The sequence below is a fragment of the Corapipo altera genome, unplaced genomic scaffold (genome assembly GCF_003945725.1).
Source record: "Corapipo altera isolate COAL_440 unplaced genomic scaffold, ASM394572v1 64, whole genome shotgun sequence".
NCBI lineage: Eukaryota > Metazoa > Chordata > Aves > Passeriformes > Pipridae > Corapipo > Corapipo altera.
In genome coordinates, this window is record NW_020884893.1 from 2,215,278 (window position 1) to 2,238,586 (window position 23,309).

A 23,309-nucleotide genomic window follows, 5' to 3' on the forward strand; every position below is an offset into this window, starting at 1 on the left:
TGTGTCCTGCTCAGGTTCAAAAAGGAAGCAACAATTGCAATTTAAGTATCTATTGAAAAATCCTAAAATTGATTATGTGAGTTATATTTTAATACAGAGTGGGGACAGAGATGAAGAGTCAGTCAATGTGTCTGAAAAGATCCAGATCCCTTGTAGTCCTGTTTAGGTTTAGCTTAAAGTTTACCAAATGTACCATTTTTTTCAATGTGTAGCTGATTCTCAGAGGAGCTGTAGAATCTCGTAAGTCCTCTGTTCCTTTGTCTCACTGAAGATCTGTGTTGTGGTTCTTGCTCTCAAGGAAACAGATGTATCTGGACATCAAGCTGCTGCCAGATTTTCCCATGTTCTTCAAAAGGATGCCTTCCTTGTGTTCAGGTCGTTGTGCAAGCTCTCCATGAAACCGCTCGGGGATGGACCACCAGATCCCAAGTAATGAGGCTGTATTTATTACATGTATTTATTACACTGTCCTCCCCAGGTAGCTTTTGGACACAGTTAAGAAGCTGCTGTAGAGTAAAACAGATATTCAAGTATGCTAGTCCAAGATGTTAATATTCCTGAAAAATTCCCAAATTAGGGTGGTGGATGTTCAAAAATCAGTTGCAGGCTGATTTCCACCCCTCTTGCCCCCCACGCTGAAATGAATTAAAATAGCGTGGAAGAAATGCTACAGTGGTCATGTTGAATACAAGCATGTACTCAGAAATATAAAAATACATTTAATTTTTTCTAGATCCCATGAGTTGCGCTCCAAGGTCGTGTCCCTGCAGCTGCTCCTGTCGGTGCTGCAGAACGCGGGTCCGGTTTTCAGGACACACGAAATGTTCATCAATGCAATCAAGCAATATCTTTGTGTAGCATTATCTAAAAACGGAGTCTCTTCTGTTCCTGATGTGTTTGAGCTCTCTCTTGCCATCTTTCTCACGCTGCTTTCGAATTTTAAGACCCATTTAAAAATGCAGATTGAGGTGAGAGACTTTGTAATTTGCATATGCTCTGGTTCTCACATTTAAATACTGCAGTAAGCTGGAACTTACAAGTTAATGTCTTAGTTTGGTTTGCTTAATGAACTACTATATTGCTACTGTATTCAAATTCTAATATGCATGAAATGATACTCTTCAAGGGGAATTACTGGACAGAAATTAATTTGTACGTTTGACATCATTCTAATAAGTTTCAGATTATCAAGTCCTTTACCTTATTTATTTGCAGGTGTTCTTCAAAGAGATCTTCCTGAATATTCTAGAGACTTCTTCAAGTTCCTTTGAACACAAATGGATGGTGATTCAGACTTTAACTAGAATTTGTGCAGGTATTTCCACTGTGAAAAACAATCACTTTCTCTGAGAATTATTTTGAAGACAAGTGCCACATATAATGTTTAAGTGTGAAAATTTGAATTTGATCCCGGAGTGCTTGGGTTAAGTGTCTGGATTCATCCCCACTGCCTGCTCCAATTGGCTGATTCCTTTTAAAAATGCTATTTCATTGAATGCTAATACTTGTGTTTTCTTTATTTTTCAAGATGCCCAGTGTGTAGTGGATATTTATGTGAACTATGACTGTGATTTAAACGCTGCTAATATTTTTGAGCGCCTGGTGAATGATTTGTCCAAAATTGCACAGGGACGAAGTGGGCACGAGTTGGGCATGACACCTTTACAGGTAAGGAGAACAGCTTGGAACATAAGGTACTATTGTTTCATAAGCAGTGCTGTCTCTGCATCCCTACTGATACCACCAGTGGTTCATGTTGTCTGTAACCTACTCATGGTACTCACGTTTTATTAGTTTGCCAGTTTGCTGTTGGATGCTGAAGCACTGCCATTAATTAACTTGGTGATTTTGCTGCCTGTTTGCACTGTGAGACCAGACTGGTTCTGGGCTCTTTGGCCCAGCTGCTATGGAAAAGAGAACCAAACCTTCATCTTGGGTTTGCCTTGCACAGACTTTGTGCCATATCTCCACCATAAGTATTTTACTTTTAAGATAATACTTTCCCAATCCTTAGAGGGAGATTGGTGTAGAGACTGTTTCCAGCACTGTTTGTGGTTTGGTTTCGGTTTTTATTTTATTATTATTTTTCTTCATGTTTTAGGAGCTAAGCCTGAGGAAAAAAGGACTTGAATGTTTGGTTTCCATTTTGAAATGTATGGTAGAATGGAGCAAAGACCTTTATGTGAACCCCAATCATCAGACTGGCTTGGGTAAGATTGTTTCCTTATGGAGAGACTTAATTTGTCTCATCAGTTTGTCCTTGTGTTTGTTGAGTGTTTAGAAACTCTTCAGAAGTGTGGATGCCAGGTTTGTACATAACAATTTGTTTATACAAGTGAAGTATTTCACCAACAGTTAATGCTGCTGCAGTAACTGACTCTCCATGGGTCTGGTTCAAATAACCAGGTTCTGCTGAGCTTTAGCCAGGCCCTTTTCTACACTATGAAAGCTTGTGTAGAGCAAGACATGTGATCAATCTTGCAGTAACTAAGCTGAAGTGCAGGAATTTCTCTGTAGCTTCTGTTGCTCTTCTGCCTTTGGCTGGATTATTTTGGAATTGTGTCGATAGAGCATCTTCGTGTCATGCAGGCGGCCAAAATGTGCACATGGTAAAATGAGAATATTAGACTCATAGATTTCTGCTAAAAAGTTCTATAATTAAAAGCTCTTGACTGAACAGGAAAACTTAAATCTTGCCTTGTTTATAAACAGGTTCATACAAACCATCTGAACAGGAAATGGCTGAAGGTAAATGCCTGGAGAGTGGAGCGAGACGGAGCAGCGTCAGTTCCTTGGACTCCACTGTGTCATCAGGAGTTGGAAGTGTTGGTACTCAGACTGCTGTCCCAGATGACCCAGAGCAATTTGAAGTCATCAAGCAACAAAAGGAAATAATTGAACACGGGATAGAACTGTAAGCCCAGCATGACAGGAAAACTAAAGTTTACTAGTAAAAAAAATGTGTACAACCATATTATTTCTTATGGTCTCACACAGTCATACCTATAGGGACACTTACAAATTGATCTTAATGCTGAACACTCTTGCCTGCTGTCATCAAAAACCATTGCTGGAGGCTGTTGTAGTTAAAAGGAATTCCATAAAATCGTGGGTGGAGTAGAAGGTGTTTTCACAGCTTTCCTTTCTGCTGGCTCAGCTGCACAGAAGTGTGTATGCCTAGAGAGAAGTTAGTTTTAGGGGCAGGGTTATCTTACAGATCTTACACCATTTGTTGTCTTTTATTGAAATAGAGTTTGGAGAATCATTGTCCAGCTATGCTTTACTTCTTTTTCATTAATTTGAAGATCTTCATGTCTGTAAATGCTAGAAGAAGGTCTTGAACAGCGACATTTTTACGTTTTGCATAAAGTCTCTAATTTTTAACAATTCAGAAAGGTCAATTTTTAAGTGAGTTTTTCAGCAATAACTTAAAAGGTTATCAGCAACTGAATGTACCTTAAGAGATAGAGCCTATAGTGTGATATAGGTAATAGATTTGTTGCACATTCTTTGACTTCTTTTCTAACTAGAAACAAAAGACATGGAGCTACAGCACAGAATCTTTGGTTTATAAGGGCTCTGTAAAACTGAAATTTTATAGGCTGTGATATTTTGAATTGTATGTCTCAGTTTCCCCATGTTTTTGTCTGAATAGGTTTAATAAAAAACCGAAGAGGGGAATACAGTATCTACAGGAGCAGGGAATGCTTGGCACTACAGCTGAGGACCTGGCACAATTCTTGCACCAAGAGGAACGCCTCTGTTCTGTAAGATTACTGCAGCATGAGATAAGGAACACACTTGCCCCTAGTACTTTCTCCCCTGCCCCTGCTCTCTGTGTGCACCCTCTGTAGTGCCTATCTTAGTAACAGAGAACTGAATGTGCAAGGCTTCTCATGGAAACACTTAATGCCAAAGTTCCTTACTGTTTACTTGCTGTCCCAGGCTTTCTGGTAAAGTACTGTGTTACAATAAAGTGCTGGAGGGTTCTCCATGAACGGAACGTGCATTTCATCTGTCCCTGCATTAGCAGCACCTTCCCAGCACAGAAGTATCGTGTACTGCAGTGGCAAAGCTGCATGTGAACCCAGGCACAGTTCAGCTTTGCTTGGCTCTGCAGTAATGCAGATCTTACCCTTGGAAGTGAGGGAAGCAGGACTATGCAGACTGAGGGCACATCCACTGCCCTTAGTCTGTCTCTTGCCACCCCTCCCAGGGCTGCTCTGCCCACTCAGCGACGCGTGTCAGCCTTACAAAACTGAGCTGTGCAACTCTTGGGCTAGAAACCTTCTTGCAAAGCTGGCAGTTGGATTGCACAGTAATAACTGTCTCTTGTGTTTTTAGACTCAAGTAGGGGAATTTCTTGGGGAAAGCAACAAGTTTAACAAGGAAGTGATGTATGCCTATGTAGACCAGCTTGATTTCTGTGGAAAAGACTTTGTCTCTGCTCTGCGTATATTTCTGGAAGGTTTTCGTCTGCCAGGTGAAGCCCAGAAGATCGATAGATTAATGGAGAAGTTTGCTGCTAGATACATTGAGTGCAACCAACGGTAATTCAAACCTTTGTGTTGGACAAATGCCTGAAGAACATTCCCTGCTGTGCTGTTTGTGGCCCTTAGGGACGAGGGGTAACTTAAGCTCGTACCAGGCTTGTGTGAGGAGCAGATCTTGCTGCTGATCCTGGTGCTGAACCTCCTCAGCAGCTGGGCAAGATGGAAGCTTTGGATAGGAAGTATACTGATCCTGGCATTTCCTTAAATCCTGTTGCTGGAAAGGATTTACCAGAAGGAATTACTGGAAGAGGGAAGCCCTAAGTTTGTTAAATTGTCTCTGTACTAGCTGTTCCATTTTTAAACAAATGTAGATCAGTCAAGCATAAAAAACAGTAGAAGCAATTGCTAAAATTAAAAATTCATGACATAAGCAACTAATATGACATTACAATGTTTTTGCTTGCCTGTCAGATGTGGAACAAAGTGTGTATATGTTATTTGATACCAAATAGACAACGTTGCTATTGTTCCTGATGTGATAAACTAGCACTGAAGTTTAGCTCCATGTCAGGCTTAATTGATTCCCATTCCTTAGTCCAGGTGGTACATCACTGGGTTGGTTTTGTCATTCTTAATGAAATCCTGGGAGTGAAAAATAACCTGTCCTGTAACTTTTGTGGAATTACCCAAAGAAGGATAATGTATAATCTTCATGGATGTACTTGAAGATCTTGGTCACCACTAGTTTTCCGTATTGTAGAGATGATGCTTTTTTTTTCCTTTTTATTTGCATTTTAAACCATTTGGGGCTTGAGGTGTTTCTAACTGCTGGCTTCAGGCTCTGTTAGAACTTTGGTTGAATCCAGAGCACTTCTGGATATTTTTCTTGCATGTAAAATTAGAGCTAATGGAATGAGGAATTGAGGCTCTATAAACCTCTTTTGTTTTTTCCTCCCTCAGGCAAACACTATTTGCTAGTGCTGACACTGCCTATGTTTTGGCATACTCCATTATAATGCTGACTACAGACTTGCACAGTCCACAGGTAGGAATTTAAAAAACCTAAACTTCTAGAAGTTCAAGTCTCCCTGAAACTTGCATTCAAAATCTGATATCCAATTTCCATTCTTTTTTACAGGTAAAAAATAAAATGACAAAGGAACAGTACATTAAAATGAATCGAGGAATCAATGACAGTAAAGACCTGCCAGTAGAGTATTTATCCACAATCTATGAAGAAATAGAAGGAAAGAAAATTGCCATGAAAGAGACAAAAGAATATGCAATTACAACCAAGTGTAGTAAACCAAGTAAGAAGAACCCTTTTGCAGATTTCCTGAATCAAAATAGGAAGAAAATTAATTTCCTTGAAAATTGAAATTGCAGCCTTTAGTATAAGGATAAAGAAACATTAAGTTTTTAATTTATTTATCCAGTTGGTGAGGGCTTGTTTCGTTTTTGGGGATGGGAAACTAAGACTATGAAGGATTTTCTATCCATTTTTACAGGCAGAATGACTTTGCACCTCTGACTTGGAATGATTAGGTCATAGCACGTGTCATATAGTAAAGGGCTGAATTAGTTATTTTGTATAGAATAAAGTCTTAAGTTTGGGTGTGATTTTTAGTCCTGGAATTCATTACTTGCAACCCTGGACAGCCTCCTGACTTGTAACATTCTGAAAGATTTTTTTATCTTTAGGTTTCATTTGCAAATACCTTTATTTAAAGTTTTGTGATGCTCAGTGTGAAGACAGGGAATATGCTCTTATATAAAAAAGGCACCAGTGTGACTGGGTGGTGTTCCCCTTAGGTGTGGCCAACGAGAAGCAGCGGAGGTTGTTGTACAACTTGGAGATGGAGCAGATGGCAAAGACAGCCAAGGCCCTGATGGAGGCAGTGAGCCACGCCAAGGCGCCTTTCACCAGCGCCACTCACCTCGACCACGTCAGGCCCATGTTCAAAGTGAGTGCCAGCTTCTCACTGGGTCTTCATTACCAAGGGCTTTAAGCATGGGAAAAAAAAGTGAAAAATTACTCTGAAGAGTTTGGTAGTGCAACAGCTGGACTCTTTGGGTATATTTGATTTCAGTGACCCAGTGTTTTGGGCTAAAACCGTAACAGACTTCTGAACTTACTTTCTTCCTCTCTTTAGCTCGTCTGGACTCCATTGCTGGCAGCTTACAGTGTTGGCTTGCAGAACTGTGATGACACAGAGGTTGCATCTCTGTGTTTGGAAGGAATACGCTGTGCCATTAGGATAGCTTGTATCTTTGGAATGCAGGTTGGTACTGGACTTAGCCTGGGACTTGCTAAGAGTTCTGGGAGGCAGGTGAAGGATCAATAACAGCTTATATGTAGAAAATGAATTGTCTCATCTGCTTTCCTGAAATGGTAAAAGATGTTGATATAATCAAGTTTTCTTCAAGTCTGCTTTCCTTTTTCTTGCTGAGTCTTCTATTCAGAGCATTTGCTAACTGGCATCATGCTCTCCTTAAGCTGGAAGGTGTTCTAACAGTGCCAGCTATCTATGGAAGGAAAATTGTGGAGGCAAATTACTTTCTCTGCTTCTTCAGGGACTCGATTACGATGTTTGTTTCTCTGTCTTGTAGCTTGAACGAGATGCTTATGTACAGGCCCTTGCTCGATTTTCCTTGTTGACTGCCAGTTCCAGCATTACAGAAATGAAACAGAAGAACATTGATACCATTAAGACACTTATTACAGTTGCTCACACAGATGGCAACTATCTCGGGAATTCTTGGCACGAGGTAAATATTGATTAGGTTAAATAGTCAACTGTGGTGTCCTTTGAAAACCTGCAGGATATTTTTTCTTCTATCAGCTCCCAGAACCCTCTTGAAAATGTGGAGGAAGTGCATTATATTGTTACTGGGATTTTTGATATAAATGTGTGTGCATATACACACACACATATATATAAAAAATAATGCACTGCTGGTTTTTTTGGAAGACCCTGTAGAGACTGTGTGACAATACTGTAATTTTTGAGGGTGTGTTTAATATGAAGTTAAAACAATATTAAAAATGTCATTTGGCTCCAGAGAATTCTGCATGTCAACTAATGTATTCCTGTTCATGGAAACAAAAATATTCTAGTTCACAGGTCCAGACCTGTCTGTGTGCAGTGTTTGGCAACATTCACACCTAAGAACATGAAAAATTAGGGCTGAAATAATTTGATTGGGGATAGGTAAGGAGAGGCTATCAGGATCATATGTATTTTTAAAACCTGTTTTCCAGGAGCTCTTTTAATGAGCTCTAAATGTGTGCTGCTGCTAAAAGGGGCATTCCTGCTGCATTATGTTCTCTGGCACTAGTCTTGGGCTACATGATACGAACCAAAAGGTGCCACAGCTGACAGTGCCTCGGACCTGGCTCAGAGCACACCCTCCCAGGTGCCTGTGCCAGGCCAAACATGGCAGGGGAGGAGGAGGAGGAGGAGGGAAGAGATGGGGAATTTTGTGCTGATGGCTGATTGACAACATGGGCATTTACACTCTCTAGGTTGGACCATTGTTACTTTAGGTGATGATGGCTGCAATGGTTCAGTCTCTTCATCTCTCTAGAGATGAACGATGGACATTGAAGTCTCTAGAAGATCAGCTCCAAGTTGTTTATAGTCTTGATGCTGTGAGAAGTAATAAAAAGGCTTCCTGTAATAGTTAGAGATCCAAGTTAGATTTTTGGGCACTGTTTATTTTATTCTTGTACTGGAATGATTCATGGTGGCTGATCTTGAATGAATCACTCAACTTCATTTTTAGTTTTACTGGTAATGTTTCAGCTACATCAAAGCTGTTGTTGGATCAAAGGTGTTCTAAAGGTTGGAGAACCTGGGAAGCTTATAAATATTAAATATATATATATATATATCTATTAGGAATAAAAATATGGTGGTGTCCAGAAACACAATGTTTAATTTCTTTTGGTTGTAGATCTTGAAATGTATTAGCCAGCTGGAACTGGCACAGCTCATAGGAACTGGCGTGAAAACTCGGTATTTGTCTGGCTCTGGGCGTGAGAGGGAAGGCAGCATTAAGGGCTATGCCTCTGCAGGGGAGGAGTTTATGGGCCTGGGATTAGGTAAGATGATTCATCCTGGACTTCACAAAAGTGCACATGTCAATGAAGTAGGATGACTAAGAGTACTCAGTGTTATAAGATATTCAAATATATTTACTTACTTCCCACTGGATTAATGAACCTTAAAAAAAAAAAACAAAACAAATGTATATTTCAAGATGTGTTTATAATTACCAAATCTGCTCTAACTTTGGAATTGGGTTAAGCTGTTTAACAACGCCTCCAGATTTATTTGTTGGAATGTACTGTTTCCAAAACTGTTTTACCACACATGGTTTTGTTACAAGTATTATCAGTTATTTTTTTATGCTCAGTTGTTCATAGTAAACCATTTATCTTTAGGAATAAATAGATGTTTCAATGATTGATAATTCGTTTTCCAAAGGAATTTCTGATCTGTGCATGTTGGGCTTGCTGTTCCAGTTCCTATTGTTTCTGCAATATATGCAAGAAGCAAACCTTAGATTTTAGGCTGTAAATTAGAGAGACAAGGCAACTTGCCTTAATCTTTGGAAAACTATTAAGGAAGCATTTTAATTTGAAAATACTCTGGAGTGGATGCTATACATGATGATGATGAATACAGAACTGTTCCTGGCATTAACTGCTTGTAGCTGACTTATAGTTCATATTTTAAAAGAATATTTTATAATTTCCAATTTTATTAACAGCATCATATCATCTTAATGAAAATTATGTTTAACTTTGTAATAGTCTGGCACGGATCTGGCAAGGGCACCATCTGCTCCTTATAAATGACATGGTAACTGGAAGCAGTAGTCACTTCTCTTTATCTATTTGTTTAATGTTGGAGTTAATATCAAGTCACGATTTCATGATGCTAAATGCAGGTTTTTAATGGCTTTATTGAAGGGAACCTGGTTGGGAGTGGGGCTGACAAACGGCACATGGCGAGCATCCAGGAGTCCGTGGGGGAGACCAGCTCCCAGAGCGTGGTGGTGGCAGTGGACAGGTACTGAGAATGTAACCCCTGCACTCTTATCTAAATCCTTATCTTTGTTGACTCCCTTCTGATATGTTGTCTAAAGATGTGCTTCTGTCCTAAACCATGTGTTGGAATGGGACTTCTTAATAATTACTGAAACTATTGTGCAAGTCCATAGAGTTACACATTCAGGCTTGCAGCATTTATTCTAACATCTGTTTGATATCCAGCATCAAAGTCCAAAAGATTTGGGACCACTGTCAGTGATCTGAACTCCTCTTAAGACTGAACAGCTGAAGTGGGAGAAGGGCCAACAGTGCATCCTTAGTCTTCCTCCAGTCTGTTTTGACAGCCACTGCTGACCGTGTTCCCAGACCACGTTAAGATCAAGCAGGTGGCTGGCATCCAAGTCTTGCAGCAAAGCTTCCTTAATGTCTTTTTATTGTCCCTGTGAAATTTAACATACTGTCACCCAAATGAGTGTTCCAGCATTACTTGCTCTGGATAAAATGGTGAGCCTGTGCCTGCTCCTGCAGCAGAACATGAGCACAGGAGACTGTGACTTGGAGCGGGAAGGAGAATGCTTAGGCTAAGGAGAGGGGCATGAACTGCTGCCAAGGGGTAAGAATAAAACAGTTGCAGAGTTCATGGCATGGAGGATTGTGAAATACTCCCAGGAGATGTGCTGACCTCGTTCTGCAGCACTGGGATGTGTTTGACTCCTGTGGATGCGCAGCTGAAACTCCGACTCGTTTCTTTGTTCCGTAGGATATTTACGGGCTCGACTCGGCTGGATGGGAATGCCATAGGTACGTACTGAGCAGCAGTGGGTCACAGGGGCCCTGCAGTGGAACCTCTGGGCTCACTGCAGGCTTCTCCTGTGCAGTGGACTTTGTGCGGTGGCTCTGTGCCGTGTCCATGGATGAACTGGCTTCCCCGCACCACCCTCGCATGTTCAGCCTGCAGAAGATCGTGGAGATCTCCTATTACAACATGAACCGCATCAGGCTGCAGTGGTCGAGGATCTGGCACGTGATTGGAGATCACTTCAATAAGGTACTTGTTCAAATCAAGTTACAGAACATACGTGAATAGCAGGATTTCTTTAATCAGCTTTTTCCTTCTGTGTCCTTAGTGGCTTAAGCTGTGATATTGGAAAAAAAAAAGTTCCATTCAAGGCACCTACAGGAAGCACCTATTTAAAAATCTAAAGTGTATAAATAGAAATGGAAATGTTTATGGTAATGATCTTTAATCACTTTATTATGTCATTTTGTATTTGTAGTTTTTCTTTGTCTTGTCTTTCTGAGCAAATGCCAAGTTAATTTCCTCTAAAATGTGCACAGATGATCCTGGAACAGTTGTTTTCCTTGGCAACTGAACTATGTTTTAGTTGGATTTTTTAAACCTAAGATTTTTATTTTATTATTTTTTAGCATCTAGCTGGCTATTATAGTTCTGCATTGTTGTATACAAAATCCACAGGTCTGTTCAGATGAATCAAATGACAGAAAGCCTCCTTCAAGAGGAACCCCATATTTCCTAAATATCTGAACACGAGAACGTGCCAGCAATTTTTAGGGGGCTGAGATGGAACTGGAATGATGAATCTGTTACTCATGTGAGTGATACATGAGCTGATAAGTGTCTGAAACTATGCTTTTCTCCTAGGTTGGGTGTAACCCTAATGAAGACGTCGCCATCTTCGCCGTAGACTCATTAAGGCAGCTGTCAATGAAATTTCTTGAGAAGGGAGAGTTGGCCAACTTCCGCTTCCAGAAAGACTTCCTAAGGCCTTTTGAACATATTATGAAGAAAAACAGGTGTGAGACACTGCAACCTCTGCTTTGTCTTTCTTTAGTCCTACTTAAGTGTGTCACTGGGTGTGGGTTAGGTGGTCGGGTGCGTGGAAGTGGGGCAATGGCTTTGTGCCAGTGTAAAGTCTTGCTTTCTTTTTTATTTTTTTGAAGATCTCCGACTATTCGGGACATGGTGATACGCTGTATTGCTCAGATGGTGAACTCTCAAGCTGGTAACATTCGTTCAGGCTGGAAAAATATCTTTGCAGTCTTTCATCAGGCGGCATCAGACCACGATGGGAATATTGTGGAGCTGGCCTTTCAGACTACAGCACACATAGTCAGTAAGTAGTGCTTGACAGATGCAAGTACCCAAATTAGCTTTGCTGCTGTGAGGCTGCTTTAAAAGGCTCACCTGGACAAGCCTTTTGTATTTCCAGGCAAATAAACACAAGACCTTGCAGCCAGATTGTTTAAACTCTGCAGCTGGGTCATACCCATTAAGTGTCCCGATTGCTATGAACAGGAAAAACTAGATACAGACACTGTGCTGTAGAACTTCGGAATGCAGTTGGTGGGGTGGGATTGGGAAGAATGCAAGAGAAGGCAAAGAACCATATGAAATGTAGAAGATCTGTTCCTTCCACATTTGTCTGTCCTGTAGTGTATACCATGGCTGACATGTCTAGATCGATGCAGTTTATCTATGGATTTCAATACCAGTAAATTTTAAGAAGCGTATTTGTTTGTTCTTCACAGCAAATATTTTCCAGCAGCATTTCCCAGCAGCAATTGACTCGTTTCAGGATGCAGTAAAATGCCTCTCTGAGTTTGCCTGTAACGTTGCCTTCCCAGACACCAGCATGGAGGCCATAAGGCTTATTCGCTACTGTGCAAAATATGTCTCAGAAAGACCACAGGTATATTGGAATTCTTACCCTTGTGCATTCTCACTCTCTCTTCTACTGGTAAAAAGAGACTAATCTTGTTTCTAAGAGCGAGCTTTCAGACTTAAACTTCAATTGCAAGTGTTTGTATTAAAAGCTTGTTCGGATTTAGGAGTGATTTTGGTGTTATGTAAGCAGTAAACTAGGGCTAATTAAAAAATATTCAATCTTATAAGTCCAAATTGGAAATAACCAAATGAAGTAGTCCTTGTTTGGGTTTTTTTGTGTTTTTGTAGTGTTAGGATGACCTGGAAAGCAATATCTTTTGTTCTGTCACCCCTAATTCTGCCTAGTTTAATTGGTTACAAACTTGCATATTTTTCTACATCAGTCTGTTGTGTGAAGACTGAATATAATAATCACTTGGCTGAAGAGAGCCTGGAGTTCCATTGCAGTTGCATGTCCCTAGTGCACACAGCATTCAAGGTACTAGAGAAGTGTAGAACTGGTTTCTGCCAATTTTAGGTTTCCTCGTTACCTATATTTATTGGACAGTTGTCTGTCCATGTTAAAGTTGCTTTCTAAAAAGTCCAAACCCTGATAACTTGTAAGGCCTTTAGTTGGACTGAAGTAAAACAGATTGAAGTATTTATTTCCATATATTTTTCCAGTATTTTTGCAAATAGTTACATCTTACATTTATATTTTACAGGATTTGAGGGTTGCAGTAGGAACTAAGCTAACTTTCTGAGTCTATCTGTGCCATTAGTAGTATCTAAATCTGTCACATTTAAAGATTTTTTTTAAGATTGTTGGTTTTAAATCTTTTTTTTTTCCTGCCATCTTGAAGGTTTTAAGAGAATACACAAGTGATGACATGAATGTGGCTCCTGGGGACAGAGTATGGGTCAGAGGATGGTTTCCCATTTTATTTGAACTTTCTTGTATCATCAATCGTTGCAAATTAGATGTTCGAACAAGGTAATAAAGCTTTTCTCTTTTTCCTTTTTTTAAAATTCAGTTATGAAAGAGATCATTGGAACTCATTGTAACATCTGTTCCTTTAATTGTTTGGTTTTGTTTATAGAGGCTTAACAGTGATGTTTGAAATCATGAAGAGTTACGGGCATACCTTTGAGAAGCACTGGTGGCAAGATCTGTTCAGAATTGTGTTTCGGATTTTTGATAATATGAAGCTCCCTGAACAACAAACAGAGGTAAAAGCAAAAAAACCCTCAAAACAAGCATTTTTTAGAGTTCTGCTTTTAAGAACTTGCACAACCAAGGCAGCATTTTGTGTGGTTTGTCTTGTCAGTGTTTTGTCACCCCCATAGTGGCTCAGCCTCTACGACATGTTTTGTGTTCTGTTGAGTTCTGTGGCATGAATGAAACTTGTCATAGTGTCCAGTGACCTCTCTGTGTGTTCTGTCTGTCTGATTATTTTCAAGGGGAGCGTTCTCTGTTGTGAACATGTGCAGTTTTCTGAGCTGTGTTCATGTGGCCACCTCAGAGCTTCTGACCAGACACCTGCAGTCGTGAGGCTTTAGTTTTATCTGGGTTCTCCTCCTCTCCTCAGACGCCGTGTCTTTTGTTGAGCAGCCAGGTATAAACCAAGTCACCGTGGAGGAACCCACACAAACCCAAAGGTTTTCCATTCTCTCCCCCAGAAATCCGAGTGGATGACCACGACGTGCAACCACGCGCTCTACGCCATCTGCGACGTCTTCACCCAGTTCTACGAGGCTTTGCACGAGATCCTCCTTCCCGACATACTTGCACAGTTACACTGGTGTGTAAAACAAGGTACCTTATTTACTTGCATCTTTTGAATAAATCTTATTTTTAAATGTTCATTATTCAAGGAGGGGAAAGGCACCTGAATTTTGGAAGAACAGAAGCTACCGTTCGGGGCAGTATGTTATGCAGTGTATTGATGTGGTATCTCGAATATTTGAGCACCAATCTATTTAATGAGTTAGGCAGCTCTTCTGTTTCTGTGTTCATAATGTGCTCGTGGTGTTACTGTGACACAGCAAAGGCTTTTGGAAGGTGGTGTTAATCTCCTGAGCCTTCTGCCAACACCTTCCTCAGTTTGACTGCAGGGATACATTACCTCCTTTATTTACACATATAGGTATTTACGTACATTCTGGGTTTTTTCTTTCTTCCTTTTCTCTCATTGCACCTTTCCCCCTTTCTCCCACCCACTGAGTGCTTTCAAATACAACTTCCTGAAGAACATGTTTTCTTTCAAGCTCCAGCTCCTACACCTGAAATCCTGCATGTTGGCAGCATGGAATCTGGGGGGATGATCTTGCAGGAAATCATAAGATTATAATTGCTGCTTTTCCTTCCTTTGTCTCACTGTGTGCTTCCTTTCTGCTTCTGTCCTGTCCTTTGTCTTCCCTGGTTGGATTTCCATCTTGTGAAGGTTGAAACTATTTTTTATTCAGTAGATTCCTCAGCTTGATATTGTTGTAACATACTTTACAGGTAGGCTTTGAGCCAAGACACCATGCATTTCACAGTACTAGTATAAACTGTTAATGGAGCAGTAATAGGGAATGCCTAATTTTTCATTGATATTGTAGATGTTGATAAATATGGAATGTTTCTTTTGACAGATAATGAGCAGTTGGCGCGATCAGGCACAAACTGCCTGGAAAACCTGGTAATACTCAATGGACAGAAATTCAGCCCTGAAGTCTGGGGCCAGACATGCAATTGTATGCTAGAAATCTTCAAAACAACTATTCCTCATGTGTAAGTTCATAAATTTAATTCTTATACTAATACCCAATTCCAGAGCAACAATATTTACCTTTTTTGTTTTGTTCTGTTTGGTTGGTTTTTTTTTGCTCTGTGAAGCTTGCTGACGTGGAGGCCTGTGGGAATGGAGGAAGATTCATCTGAAAAACACTTGGTAAGAATTAATTCAGGGCAATAAACTGACTTTAAAGGGGTTTGTGTTAGGTCAACTTTTGAAATATTCTGTTGCAGTCAATACACTTGACAAGGAATTGACAGTATTTGGTGTCATTGTAAAAAAGGGATGTAAAGAATGGCCTCAGGAAGCCTTTGAATCTAAGATGAGTGAAGTCATCTGAAAACTGATAGCTGGTTGAGGGTTAGTGTTTTGGATTGCTGGAATTGCTCTGCATTCTCTTTTAGGATTTGGACCTAGATCATCAGTCTTTAAGCAGCATGGATAAAAATGCTTCCGAAAGAGGACAAAGTCAATATTCAAATCCAACAGATGAGAGCTGGAAAGGTGGTCCTTATACAAGTAAGGAGAATGGGCAAGCTTTTTCAATGCATTTTTACAACCAGTCTTAGTTCACTTCTGTAGTTCTGTACAGAAAGTTTTGGGGCACTTAAACTTGGGGTACATCTTTGCAACTTGTGTTTATGCCTTGCAGAGAGATTTTCTCTTTAGAAGATAATTCACAGCATCAGTAACTATCAAAATGCTAATGGCAATGTCCTGTTTTGTTAGCCTGTTGTAAGTGAACTGCTGTGAGTTGCTTCTGAAACTTGTGTTGCTCCATTTCATTAGACCAGAAACTATTTGCTGGCCTCCTTATCAAGTGTGTGGTGCAGCTGGAGTTGATACAGACCATTGATAACATAGTGTTCTATCCAGCAACAAGCAAGAAGGAGGATGCTGAGCACATGGCTGCAGCTCAGGTACCATCAGACTTTCTTGTGACCTTGTTGTGACAGTAAAATACAAACTATGATGTGTATTTACAAAATAGTTGCTTCCTTTTAATCACTCAGCACTACCCTGAATGTGTGTGTAGATTACTCTTAAGCTGTGTTTTTGGGTTTTTTGTTGGTCTGCCTCCAATGCTTCCTGGCAGTCTGCCTGTTGCAGTATTATATTGCCTTTATTTTAATTGTCAATATAATAGATTCTTTCTTTTTACAATTAATGCATACTTATCAAGAATGTTTTTGGTTTGTTTTGGGAGAGCATTCTTTTCTGTTCTTTAGTCTGAGTGTCTTCATTTAGTCACAGCTGAGGCTCTACTCAGCCTCTGGATGTTTGCACAGGAGTTTTTGCAGAAGTTGAATTTGAGCAAAGTCAGTGGTCAAGATTCCACTCATCGCCAGCCTTGGAGACATCAGTGTTCTTGAAAGTTCTGATTCTAGGGAATAGTGCACAGTAGCTCTTGCTTGGCTGTTAATAAAACCCTAAGCTAGAATTTTGGGCCTAGTGCATTCAGGTAGTGTTTTGGGGATGGTATAGTTAAATTCCTAGTGAAATTAGCTAAAAATATTGACCAATTTAATTAAATTTGACCTGAGCCAAAGATGGGGAATTTCTACACCAGGCAACATTTAAACTTGCACTGTTTTTGTGGTTCATTTTGATGTTCTTCAGAATTCAACAGACCTACTCAGTCATATTCTAGAGGAGAAGAAATGTTCTGTATTGTATTGCTTGGACTGTAATGCTTTGATAAGGGAATTCTCCCCTTGCTCTTTATTCTTATGTTCTTACCAGTAACTAGGATAGACCATAACTTCTCTCTTCACTGAGAAGAGTACAACTCTGATCTTTGTCAGCACCACTCTTCTGTGTTTTATTACACTGATACTGCACTTGCACCTAAAATGGAATTTGGAGTTAGTGTGGGTCATGGCATGTGCTCTCTCTCCCCTGCCCCTTAGCGAGATGCATTGGATGCAGATATCCACATTGACACAGAGGACCAAGGAATGTACAAATACATGTCTTCTCATCACCTCTTTAAGTTACTGGATTGTCTGCAAGAGTCTCATTCGTTTTCAAAAGCCTTTAACTCAAACTATGAGCAGCGAACTGTGTTATGGAGAGCAGGTGAGGCTTTTATTTTTATTTGATAAAAATGCTGAGCTCCACTTCAGCTTTAACTATTGCAGCACAACAGTGTGACTTGCAATAACCTGTACGGTTCAGCTGAAGGTTGCATGCTTTTGTTTGCTAAATTATCTGCTTTGTTTGATTAAAGTAGAGCTACACAGCTGCTACTGCTGTAGTAAAATGTCTTTATAAAGAGATCGGGTTTCAGTCAAAATCAAAGAGGAGATAATACTATCTGGACAAGAAACCATCACTAGTCACTAATGCAGGTAGTGTTGATAAACTTTATTTTGGCCAGTAACTCCAAATGTGAATGTTCCCTCTCTTCTTGTGTGTGACTGATCTCTAGGGTTCAAGGGTAAATCAAAACCCAATCTCTTAAAACAAGAGACCAGCAGCTTGGCGTGCTGCCTGAGGATCCTGTTCCGGATGTACGTGGATGAAAGCCGGCGGGACTCCTGGGATGCGGTTCAGCAGCGGCTGCTCAGGTAGGAGAGCCTGGGAACAAGGGCTGTTCCCCCTCAGCCACCACAGCCCACCCTGGGGACAAGGGCTGTTCCCCCTCAGCCACCACAGCCCACCCTGGGGACAAGGGCTGTTCCCCCTCAGCCACCACAGCCCACCCTGGGGACAAGGGCTGTTCCCCCTCAGCCACCACAGCCCACCCTGGGGACAAACAGCCCAGTCTGTGGTGATGACCATGGATAAACAAATATAACCATTCTCTAGTAGAAGTTAATTTAGCAGTAAGGAAACAATCTGCCTGAATAAAGGAAGTACCTTCTTGCCTGACACAGGCTTTTCTTCACAGAAGTGATGATGTCTGAGTACTTTTCTCACCAGAGTCCATAGTGATAGTCAGAGGTATAAAAGGATACAATAATCTAAAGGGAGTGCAGTGTAAGATGCTGTATACCTGGAATTTAAACAAATGTAGAAAATCATGCTAAGTAAATATAAAAAGGTATTTGGATGGGTTGTTGGTACATAGAAGTTCAAATTACTAATCTCTGATCAAATGTGAAGATCTTCCAAACCTGCTGTTGGCACTAATGCAGTGGATTCTGATCTACCAGCATCTGTGGACGTGTTAATCTGCTTAGTGTGTAAAAGGGAAGGTTCCATTGCTTCTTTAATTAAGTGTGTCCTAAAATAGCCATAGTAAGTGGTACAGTTTGTACCTTGTGTTTACAGTCTGCAGCAGGGACCAAAAATTTATTAATACAATAATAATTCCTCTTTAATCTGTGACACTGAGCTCTGCAGATCTTTTTTAAAACAGCCTAGATTTGGAGGGAGAGCTCTCTCACAGTGCTGTTGCTTCAGCTGTCCCCATATGAGGGTCAGGGAATAGTGTTTGCAGATTGAAGGTGACAGCACTTCAATTACAAAATGTTTATTGGGCAAATCAGACTTTTCCATCTCTGTCTCCATCGTTCTCTGTTGCCAACATGAAAAGTATTTTAAGTTATCTGGAACAACTCCTGTAACAGAAAAGACAAAACAGATTTATGTAGTTAAAGTTGTTGCATGTGATTGAAAACTTTCCCATTGAAGTGCATCTTGCTTGAAAACAAGATACACTGAGAGGACAAACTGCATGTTATAAAAAGCTTTTTAAGTGTTTTTTCTTTATGGTTTGTGTGAACTGTGCCCTCTCTCCAGTGTGTGCAGTGAAGCCCTGGCATATTTTATTACCGTCAACTCAGAAAGCCACAGAGAAGCCTGGACCAATCTCCTGCTGTTGCTTCTAACAAAAACACTAAAAATCAGTGATGACAAGGTAAGAAGGGGCTGGAAGTCATGTCTGTGTTCAGGTATGTTTTCCCATTCCTGTTTCAGTCTGAGTTCATTCTGCATTACTATGCCTGCTGGAGGTGGCAGTTCCTCATGGCGAGTGCTCTCCTCACAGTACAGCAGCAGCAGCCGTGTTGTCTGCAGGCACTCTGCATTTGGGAATGGGCCTGCATCCCTGGAATTCTCAGCTGTGTGGGAATGGGGATAGAATTACTGAAGAGCTTTCATATAGAAGCACAATGACTCTCCAATAATGGATGGGCTTGTGCGGTGTTACAGCTGCACGAGAATGGGAGGGGTGAATTTCACCACTGTGAAACTGGAATTCCAGTTCCCTGACAGTGATGGCAGAAATAATTTTGAAGAAAAGTGAATGCTAATATTGACGTTGCTACCAGTAGTCCCTGATACCACCTCTAGGCCGAGGTGGTATCAGAACCACCTCACAGACCAGTCTGACTCTGGAAGGGCCAAGGGCTCCATGTGCGGCGGCTGCGCAGATGCACGCGGAGCTCGGCAGCGCCCGGTGCTTTACCAAGCTGGTGTGGCCATGGGTGTGAAAAACCTCTGTGTTTCCCTGTAGCAATAGAGAATAACGCTGTGGTTTGTGTGTTGGACAGTTCCGGGCACACGCGTCCACGTACTACCCGTACCTGTGTGAGCTCATGCAGTTCGACCTGATCCCCGAGCTCCGCGCCGTGCTCAGGAGGTTCTTCCTGCGCATCGGGGTCGTGTTCAACATCTGCGGGACGGAGGAGCACGGACGGACAGCAGGAGGGACCTTGCCCTCCTGGTAGCCCCCAGCAGGGCTGCTACCAGGGCCTGTACATAAAGCTGTGCTCCAGAGAGGGATTGAAGTGGACGGGGAAAAAATGGGAGCCTGGCGTATCACCGTGGCAGCAAGTTACTCTTACCACAGTGGCATTTGGGGACGAGGAAAATAATCCTGTTCTGTCCATCCTACAAAACTGTCAGCAGTTTTATTTAAATGATTGCTTACAGAGTCAATACAGTAGGTGTACAGTCTCTGTTTCAGTGCTCGTCATCTTCACGATCCGGTCTCTCTCTCCCAGTCTTTTATCCACTGCTCGGTCCTGCATCCCAGCTAGAGCTGATTAATCAGCTGGATCTCTCCACAGAAATTACACCCCCTGGAAGTAATGACTGTAGTTGTGTAGCCTTGTGATGTTGGCTCATGTGTTCGTAATAAACTTGACTGCAGTGGCCAAGGACCACCTGAGACCCCTCTGGGCTTTCCTCTGTGGCCAGGACCAGGCCAGGCTGGGGTGTTGATCTGGACAGCCCATAGGATATTTGGAGAGAGGGTTTTCCTCCTGTTTAGCAAGTAATTTAAAAAACTTTTTTTAATATCAGTACTGTATCTTCTGAGACTTATTTTTGGTTTTACGGAAGATTTTACATCAGGAGCATCAATAGCATCTACTCCCTTTACTTGTTAGGCTTGACTTAAAGGCAGTTAAAAAAAAAAAAAAGAAAAAGCTTTCCATTTCCTTTCATACATTGGCAGATCATGGACAGATCATACAGAGGAACATCTGAGACAAGGCTCAGAACAAATAAACCCACCCTTTTGACCCTTGAGTTCAATGTATTTAGCAGCAATTGTGACTGTTTAGCAAGAAGTCCTGTCCTTAACACGAGTTGGTCTCCATTTACTGCAGATCTGCAACCTCTGATTTGTGCAAATGATTTCTATTCTCAGCTGTTAGTTCCTGTTGGGATCTAAAAAAAAAAACTGAATTCCCAAAAAACTCTAGCAAAATTAACTAAGTTCATCCATGTGCTCTAAGAGTTTCTGTGCTCTGAAGGTACCCGTGAAGCAAACGTGATGTGACACCACAGCTTTGCCTTGGAGAGTTTTATTTCTTTCCTTGAACTGCATCAGGTTTTTGTGACAGTGTTTCCATGACAGAATACCAGCTTGTCCTGTGAAATAATTTTAAATTTCAGGTTTTAAGTCTTCTCTAAACTGGGAAAGCATGGCAGGGTGAGAGAAAAGGCTCCACTTCCTAACATAATGCATACAAAGTGTTACATTAACTGCTGTGCTATCCAGAGTAGCAAACTTAAAATAGAACAGTATTTAAAGAAAAAACAAACAAACAAACAATTACAACCTACCTACTTGAATGGTCCTAAGTGTATAACCTGTTATTCTGCTTTTTCAGTTGAGTTTCCTGGTAGGATGGCCTGAGTTGAGGTTGTCTTGGGATACTCCTCTCTGAGCTGCTGGGAATTTGCTGTCTGTCTTTGTTGTTTTCTTGTTTTTGTTTTTGGGGGTTTTTTTGGTTGTTTTTTTTTTTTAGTGAGCTATTTCCAAAGGGTTCCTACGGTGCTCCTCAGTTCATTGACTTGTCCTACGTAAGCATTGTTAGGGAAAGGTTTTGCAGTCAGTAGTAGTGACAAGGCTTTCACAATTTATTTTTACTTTTTATTTTTAACCAAAGAAAAATAAGTGGTGGTTGTGGCTCTTTGACTTTTAAATGCCCATTAGGTTAAATCTATACACTGCTATTTAGTAGAAGGCAATATATGGCTATATATGACAATAGCAAAAGACTGAAATTAAGAAATGCTGGTATTTAACTTGTGTTTGAAATGTCCTTTTGTGTTGCATCTCATGTAGCTGCTCATTCCCTGGGAATGTCACTGCATTGGTTACTGCAGAAAATGAAGTATTTATTTGAATTCTATTTAAATCTGTAAGAATATGCTGTTCCTTTCCTTCTGGTCCTAGGTAGTCCTAAAGCAAATATCTGAATGGTTATTTTTCCGATGTGGAATGTGTCACTGCCTCATGGAATGTATTCCCTTGTGTCCCATCAGGCACAAAACTGGCCCAGCTGCACCTTCCTCCGTGTGTCACAGGTTTCAAAGCCCTACAGTCATGTCTTGAAAGAAGTCTCAATTTTGAGATCTTAAATGACTTCACAGTTGCTTCCTGGGCTTTCTTTACTCTACGGGGCAGCATTTGCACTCTCTGCATGTAGGATAAGGATGTTTAATCCATCCTTCCTTTCAGCCTTTGGTCTGAGGCTGTTCTTTTCCTTAAGAAAAGGTTTTGTTGTATTTGCACCGGTTCTAAACTGCTGAAGTGTGGGGTATGTGGAATCCAGCCGTCCCAGACCCTGCAGCGTGTGAAGGAGGGGGACTGGGATGCAATGGGATGGTCGGAGCCTTAATCCTGTCCCGTGTCTGGGGTCGTTGTCCCCATCCGAGCAACGAGCAGGCTGTGTGCAGGTTGTGTCCACAGCACTCGTTGGTTTTCCTCACAGTCAGGAAGGGCAGAGCCCCCAGACCCCCCCGTGGAGCTCAGCCCTCCTGCAGCGCTCCCGGCTTGTTCCCTCCCCCCGACTCTGCTGCCGCGGGGGTTTGTTGGCTCCGGTGGGACCGGGAGCGGGGCCGGCCCCGCGCTGACAGCGGGACTGTGCAATACACAGGGTGAGAACGGCACCTCTTGGACTTGTGGTGCTTCAAAGGATTCTGTAACTGCTCTTTAATACAGACTCCCCAGTTGTTGCTGTTCCGTCTCATTCCAGACCCCCTCAGGAGGGAGCTGGGGAGGATTTAACGAGGGAAACCCTAAAACTCCCTTTTCATGGCGATTAGAAACACCCCTCGTGTTGATTCTTTTGTGTCTTGCAGTCCAGGAAAAAGTGTTTTTTAGGGCAGTTTGTTATTGTTATCCATGTCTCCTGACTCACTTTCCAAACTGTAAACAGAGCCATCTCAAACAATGTCCACTACAACCAACACACACCAGATTTTAGCTCAGTCTTACTATTCAAAAGGAGAAAGATTAAAAATAGTAACTCTATCAAAAGTGCAGTTCCCTTTAATCCGTAAATTCAGTTTGTCCAGCACCTTTATTTGTGTAAAATGTATGTTTTCACATATTTAAAATGCCTAAGTTTTTTTAATATCTCCATATTAAGTGCATTTACTATCAATAATTTAAAGAGCATTTCTTGCCAATGGATGTATAGAGTTTTGACAGAATACCAAAATTATATAATATGAAAACCTATGTAAAGTTTTCTACATGAAAATACAATGTATAGTAGTTATAATATTCCATGCTTTAATCAAGTGATAAATCAATAAAGTTTTACGAAGCGTTGCTTCTTTGCTCCTGTAGTTCCTGAGGGGGCTCAGAGGCTGCGGAGCCTCCGGGGGTTCACTGCGAGCTCGGGGGGTTGGGGTTTTGTACCCCCCGCGCGTTCCCTCCTGCCGCCGTGTCCCGGTCCCGTGACCCTATCCCATATCCCGCTCCCTCCTGTCCCGCTCTCTCCATGTCCCTGTTCCACATCTCTCTCCCTCCTGCCCCGCTCTCCCCGTGTCCCTGTCGCATATGCCGTGTCCTGCTCTCTTCATGTCCCTATTCCACATCCCTCTCCCTCCTGTCCCGCTCT

The 23,309-nt window shown here is 41.4% G+C and overlaps 1 protein-coding gene across 2 annotated transcripts in view; it reads left to right on the forward strand.

Moving 5' to 3' along the window:
* ARFGEF2 (ADP ribosylation factor guanine nucleotide exchange factor 2) overlaps positions 1-23,017 on the forward strand; it is a 34,413-nt gene extending 11,396 nt beyond the window's left edge. For both annotated transcript variants that reach the window (XM_027645947.1, XM_027645948.1), the window contains 31 exons: positions 299-429; positions 734-968; positions 1,216-1,315; positions 1,529-1,668; positions 2,102-2,210; positions 2,713-2,914; positions 3,656-3,767; positions 4,345-4,550; positions 5,454-5,538; positions 5,632-5,803; positions 6,306-6,457; positions 6,647-6,775; positions 7,104-7,262; positions 8,451-8,598; positions 9,472-9,571; positions 10,313-10,353; positions 10,431-10,600; positions 11,216-11,367; positions 11,515-11,687; positions 12,103-12,263; positions 13,081-13,211; positions 13,318-13,447; positions 13,898-14,033; positions 14,855-14,993; positions 15,099-15,153; positions 15,402-15,516; positions 15,787-15,917; positions 16,908-17,076; positions 17,429-17,567; positions 18,745-18,862; positions 19,497-23,017. In XM_027645947.1, coding sequence (XP_027501748.1) covers positions 299-429; positions 734-968; positions 1,216-1,315; positions 1,529-1,668; positions 2,102-2,210; positions 2,713-2,914; positions 3,656-3,767; positions 4,345-4,550; positions 5,454-5,538; positions 5,632-5,803; positions 6,306-6,457; positions 6,647-6,775; positions 7,104-7,262; positions 8,451-8,598; positions 9,472-9,571; positions 10,313-10,353; positions 10,431-10,600; positions 11,216-11,367; positions 11,515-11,687; positions 12,103-12,263; positions 13,081-13,211; positions 13,318-13,447; positions 13,898-14,033; positions 14,855-14,993; positions 15,099-15,153; positions 15,402-15,516; positions 15,787-15,917; positions 16,908-17,076; positions 17,429-17,567; positions 18,745-18,862; positions 19,497-19,673 — 4,317 coding nt within the window. In that variant the 3' untranslated portion in view covers positions 19,674-23,017. The remainder of the gene's footprint in view (positions 1-298; positions 430-733; positions 969-1,215; positions 1,316-1,528; positions 1,669-2,101; positions 2,211-2,712; positions 2,915-3,655; positions 3,768-4,344; positions 4,551-5,453; positions 5,539-5,631; positions 5,804-6,305; positions 6,458-6,646; positions 6,776-7,103; positions 7,263-8,450; positions 8,599-9,471; positions 9,572-10,312; positions 10,354-10,430; positions 10,601-11,215; positions 11,368-11,514; positions 11,688-12,102; positions 12,264-13,080; positions 13,212-13,317; positions 13,448-13,897; positions 14,034-14,854; positions 14,994-15,098; positions 15,154-15,401; positions 15,517-15,786; positions 15,918-16,907; positions 17,077-17,428; positions 17,568-18,744; positions 18,863-19,496) is intronic.
* The last annotated feature ends 292 nt before the right edge of the window (positions 23,018-23,309 follow it).